The sequence below is a fragment of the Scylla paramamosain genome, chromosome 29, assembly GCF_035594125.1.
Source record: "Scylla paramamosain isolate STU-SP2022 chromosome 29, ASM3559412v1, whole genome shotgun sequence".
Classification (NCBI taxonomy): domain Eukaryota; kingdom Metazoa; phylum Arthropoda; class Malacostraca; order Decapoda; family Portunidae; genus Scylla; species Scylla paramamosain.
In genome coordinates this window covers 15,500,880-15,506,879 of record NC_087179.1, presented here as the reverse complement: position 1 = coordinate 15,506,879, position 6,000 = coordinate 15,500,880, and the positions used below count along the sequence as shown (strand labels likewise).

The 6,000-nt window shown below is 41.6% G+C and overlaps 1 protein-coding gene across 1 annotated transcript in view; it reads right to left on the bottom strand.

The window, feature by feature from the left end:
* Positions 1–4,027, bottom strand: part of LOC135115406 (centromere-associated protein E-like) — a 28,228-nt gene extending 24,201 nt beyond the window's left edge. The window contains 3 exon segments of the mRNA XM_064032163.1: positions 936–1,058; positions 2,145–2,328; positions 3,868–4,027. Of these exon segments, the coding sequence (XP_063888233.1) occupies positions 936–1,058; positions 2,145–2,304 (283 nt within the window). The 5' untranslated portion in view covers positions 2,305–2,328; positions 3,868–4,027.
* Between the last annotated feature and the right edge of the window lie 1,973 nt (positions 4,028–6,000).

Sequence of the window (6,000 nt, the reverse complement as noted above, 5' to 3'; positions counted from 1 at the left end):
CTACAATTCACAGCTAACAGCGTTTGTTTGCTAGTGATTAACTTCCTTGCCCTCAGGAAATGAGGGCACCTCATTTCATCTATTTTCTTTCTTTCCTATAAAATTTCCTTCATTATTTTTTCTTTTCTTCTCTAACCCCATAAAGTATTTCTTTCCACCCTGTTTTCCTGTATGGCTTATGCCAGAGGGAGTGGAGGGTGGGGAGAGAGCCTTCTGCTTTCCTGTCCTTTTCTTCTACTATCACCTTAGTAGAGTTGAAGTCATAGGAAGGTGGAAATACAGAAGCAGACAGGAAATTCCAGAGTTTACCAGAGAAAGAGATGAATGTTTGAGAAAACTGGTTAACTCTTGCATTAGAGAAGTGGACAGAATAGGGGTGAAAGAAGTCTTGTGCAGCGAGGCCACAGCAGGAGGGGAGGCATGCAGTTAGCAAGATCAGAAGAGCGGTTGACATGAAAAATAGTAGTAGAAGATAGCAAGACTGCGGTTATGAGAAAGAGGCTGAAGACAGTCAGTTAAAGGAGAGCTGATGAGACGAAAAGCTTTTGATTCCACCCTGTCTAAAAGAGTGGTATGAGTGGAACCTCCTCCCCATACATGTGAAGCATACTCCATATGTGGGCAGATAGGCCTCCCATAGAGTTAGCAGCTTTAGGGTGGAGGGCAGGGGAGTGAAAAAAGACTGGTGGAGACGACTCAGAATGCCTAACTTTACAGAAGTTGTTTTTAGCTAGAGATGAGATGTGCAGTTTCCATTTTGGATTATAAGTAAAAGACAGATTAAGAATGTTCAGTGTAGAAGAGGGGGACAGTTGAGTGTCACTGAAGAGAGGATAGTTGTCTGGAAGATTGTATCAAGTTGATAGATGGAGGAATCGAGTTTTTGAGACATTGATGATGTACTGTGTGCCAGCAGCAGTCAGTCATCCACTCACCTGACGATGTCTGTCCATACACAAAGATAGTGCCATTGAAGCCAGTGAGGGCTGACTCAATGATGGGCATTGCCACCTCCCGGTACACATCCTCGTTCTGCATGTCAGGGCCAAACACATCATCTGTGAAGGAGACGGGGGATAAAGACACTCCAGCTTACGTGTGGAGATGGTGAAGGTGTTACATTTCAGTGACCTTCACCTGCTACTATACTCTATTCTACACTTACTCGATTGGATGAAATAACATACAGTGTCTTCTCTCATTTAGATGTCATGTTTCTGTCCCCATCAGCAGTCTGAAAGGCTCTGTGCATGGTTTCTGTCAGTCTTTTTTCATCCTATGGGCCAGACCTCCACAGTCTTTCATTCTTCAGTCCAAAAACTTAAGCCTCCATCTAAAGAATCAAATCCTCTACACTGATGTCTCTTGGTCTTTGCACTCAATCACTCTCCACCATCCCCTCAAAGTGAAGAAATAATAAAAGTATAAGAGAAAGACCTGGGAGTGATAATACAGGATAGTCAACAGCTGGAGAAACATGAAGAAAAGATATTCAAAGATACTGTACATATGGAATGGTGAGAAATATTGGAACAGCATTCCACTACATGGATAAAGATATGATGAGAAAGATCATTACCGCCATGATTAGACCAAAGCTGGATTATGCTGAATCAGTGTGGTCTCCCCACAAAAAGAAACGTCAAAAAACTAGAAAGGATACAAAGGACGGCAACAAGGATGGTTCCGGAACTGGAAGAATTAACACATGAAGACAAGTTAAAGAAAATTAATCTGCCAACATTGAACAAAAAATAAAAAGGGGAGACTTAATACTAATTTATAAATTGTGGAATGGAGTGAAAGAAATAGATAATGAGAAACTACTACTAGGAGAAATAGAAAGTACCAGATAAACACAATGACACAGCAAAAAAAAAAATAAGAAAAGGAAGATGCTTGAGTAACAGAAATATAGTTTTCTACAGAGAAATATAGAAGTTTGGAACAAGCTCAGTGAGGATGTAGCATTGGCAACGAGTGTGCACAACTTTTAAGGAAAAACTGAATAAGTGTAGATAGGGTGACGGAACCACACCAGTGTAGCTCAGGCCCTGTAAATTACAACTAAGTAAAACAAGGTAAATTAGGTAAATACACACACACACACACAGGGAATTGTACTTCTTGTCTCTGTGACTCACCAAATATGTAGGGAGTACTAAGTGGCTTGCAGGAGGCAGGGTGGACCTGTACTATGCCATGGTCATCCTGAATGTCCCAATGTGAGGCGGGCGCTGCATCACCCAACTCTCTCTTGATGAAGGGACGCACCCGAACTGTGACCTTGATGTTGTCTGACATGGTGCTCACTGCTGACTTCCTACCCTGTAACACAACCACACAAGAATTGTTGGGGCCTGATTTCACAGTGGTTTAGTAATGTTCCTTCCCAAATGGCATTACCAACACCTCCAATGTATTTCAGTCATTATTTTCATGGTTTCTGAGAGAGAGAGAGAGAGAGAGAGAGAGAGAGAGAGAGAGAGAGAGAGAGAGAGAGAGAGAGAGAGAGAGAGAGAGAGAGAGAGAGAGAGAGAGAGAGAGAGAGAGAGAGAGAGAGAGAGAGAGAGAGCTCTGACTTCTTGGGGGGTTTACTGTATATATATGCTGACACCAACAATGGGTAAATGTGACCCATACTTCTCAAAGCAACACAAAACTCGGGGTGATAATGTCCAAAACTTGGGATGGTAAGAACTTAAGGCTAGGTGTGAAACTTGGGAAGGTACTGTATATATTACTTGTGTTATCTCAAATGTAGTAGTGCAAATGTGCTTATTTTGATGTTTTTTTAATTACAGAATTTTTCTATTGTTTTCTGTATCCCTGGAACTAATCAATTTTCTCCCCCAGGTTCTTCAGTCACCATAACGCACACCTGCCACAATGAGCTCTACACTGTATTAATAGTTATGAGGACTTTGTAGAACACTTATTTGACAGCCCTGATCCTAATAAACAATAAGCAATAAAAGTAGAATATTGTGAATCTTTCAAAGAACACTACATGAAGGCTTTGTATTGGCAGAGTGGAACCACACATAATGAAATAAAATAAAAACTGACAACGTAGAGTCACACATAACTGAATTTAAAAATATATAAAAAATGAAAACTTCAGCCATACAATTAAATGAAATGGAAATTTTCTAGAGTCCTTTCTTGGCCTTATTACTGGTCCATTCTCTTCCATCCTATCGCACACACCTTTAAAGACACATAAAATGTAAATAGGGAGAGAAGTGCCCCTGTCATTCAGGGGGTACCAGGGGGCTTTGCCCCACTTAGATTAGGTTATGTAATGTTTTATGTAAAAGCCTACAGCAACTAACCTAACTCACCCCTCTTGACCTCCACTTAAGGACATTAATCCAACCTAGCATTACCTAGCATAACCTAACCGGGGAGGGCCTTCATCCTCCTGCAATCCCCCATTAAGGACAGGGCACTTCACCTTAAATTTATGTTTAAGCTTTATCTAAAAGTGTGTGAAAGAATGAAAGAGAATAGAGCAGTAATAAAGCCGGGAAAGGACTCTAGATCATTACCATTAAAATAACATCAGAAATGGCAAAGAGGACCCACATAATCAAATAGAAGTATAAAAATTAGCAAAGTGGAGCCACACAATGAAATAATACAAAAAAATTGGCAAAGTGGAGCCACACAATGAAATAAAGCAAAAATAAGTGACTGCACACCCACTATCTATCTCTCCGTCTCCCTCCTACACACACACACAAAAAAAAAAAAATAAATAAATAGTAATAATAATAATAATAAAACAAAACCACACACCAAACTCACGGGGGAAGCAACACACACTCCAATACATCATCCACCCGTGGCTTGTGTCCCACCCACCTGTCCTCACGCAGCACACGGGATCACTGTACGCCCTTCTACGCCCACACGCCGCTCCTAGCCATTACACGACTCAAAAATATGAAAGAAGACGAAGCAGGAGACGAAGCTAACTCCTTTCCCGAATCCAAACAAGACCGCTAGCTGAAATGAGCCAATAGGAGGCCAGTATTCGGCTGTCTCGCCCTTCCGCCAATCAGAGAAGAGAAAACACACAAACACTACGCACAGACACCTATACACACCAAGATTTTTTTTTTTATTATCTTTTTAAAAACACTTTTTATTACCGAAATGTCATTGCTTCTTAAAAATTCATTACCTTTATCGAATAACCTCTAGAACATCCCTGTAACTGACATATTTCCGTTATTTTTTTCATTAGTTTATTTTTTTTCTATTGCCTAAATGTGATTGCCTCAAATTTCTATTGCCTAAATCTGATTGCCTCTAAGAAAATATTATTACTCTAAAACACTATAATTATCTGTAACTGACTATATCTAAACACTTTGCACACGTTTCCCCAAGCGATAGTTAAACCAGTGCAGCGGGCAGAACCACTCACACTCACAGCAACAGTAAGCCTAACCTGAAAACACACACACACACACACACACACACCAAACTCACAGGGGAAGCAACACACATTTCAATACATCATCCCCCCCAATAGTATGTGTCCCACCAACCTGTCCTCACGCAGCACACGGGATCACTGGACGCCCTTCTTCGCTCACATGCCGCTCCTTGCCATTGACTCGAAAATATGAATCGTAGGGTCGAGGAAAGGCGTTCCAAAAGGAGATAAATGTACTGAAATCATCTGCTAACCATAATCTTTAATTAAAGGTGACAATGGCAAGGGAACAAAAGTGAGACAAGACCAGTTCCCTCTATAAGTTAGATCCCTTCATTGACAAAAATGGTATCTGAATTAGTTGCCAAGGGCAACAAAAATCCAATAAAAAAAATATGCCCACTGAAATGCCAGTCCCATAAAAGGGTCAAAGCAGTGGTCAAAAATTGATGAATAAGTGTCTTGAAACCTCCCTCTTGAAGGAATTCAAGTCATAGGAAGGTGGAAATACAGAAGCAGGCAGGGAGTTCCAGAGTTTACCAGAGAAAGGGATGAATGATTGAGAATACTGGTTAACTCTTGCGTTAGAGAGGTGGACAGAATAGGGGTGAGAGAAAGAAGAAAGTCTTGTGCACCGAGACCGCAGGAGGAGGGGAGGCATGCAGTTACCAAGATCAGAAGAGCAGTTAGCATGAAAATAGCGGTAGAAGACAGCTAGATATGCAACACTGCGGCGGTGAGAGAGAGGCTGAAGACAGTCAGTTAGAGGAGAAGAGTTGATGAGACGAAAAGCTTTTGATTTCACCCTGTCTAGAAGAGCAGTATGAGTGGAACCCCCCCAGACATGTGAAGCATACTCCATACATGGACGGATAAGGCCCTTGTACAGAGTTAGCAGCTGGGGGGGTGGGGTGAGAAAAACTGGCGGAGACGTCTCAGAACACCTAACTTCATAGAAGCTGTTTTAGCTAGAGATGAGATGTGAAGTTTCCAGTTCAGATTATAAGTAAAGGACAGACCGAGGATGTTCAGTGTAGAAGAGGGGGACAGTTGAGTGTCATTGAAGAAGAGGGGATAGTTGTCTGGAAGGTTGTGTCGAGTTGATAGATGGAGGAATTGAGTTTTTGAGGCATTGAACAATACCAAGTTTGCTCTGCCCCAATCAGAAATTTTAGAAAGATCAGAAGTCAGGCGTTCTGTGGCTTCCCTGTGTGAAATGTTTACCTCGTGAGGGGTTGGACGTCTTTGAAAAGACGTGGAAAAGTGCAGGGTGGTATCATCAGCGTAGGAGTGGATAGGACAAGAAGTTTGGTTTAGATCATTAATGAATAATAAGAAGAGAGTGGGTGATGACAGAACCCTGAGGAACACCACTGTTAATAGATTTAGGAGAAGAACAGTGACCGTCTACCACAGCAGCAATAGAACGGTCAGAAAGGAAACTTGAGATGAAGTTACAGAGAGAAGGAGAGAAGCCGTAGGAGGGTAGTTTGGAAACCAAAGCTTTGTGCCAGACTCTATCAAAAGCTTTTGATATGTCCAAGGCAACAGCA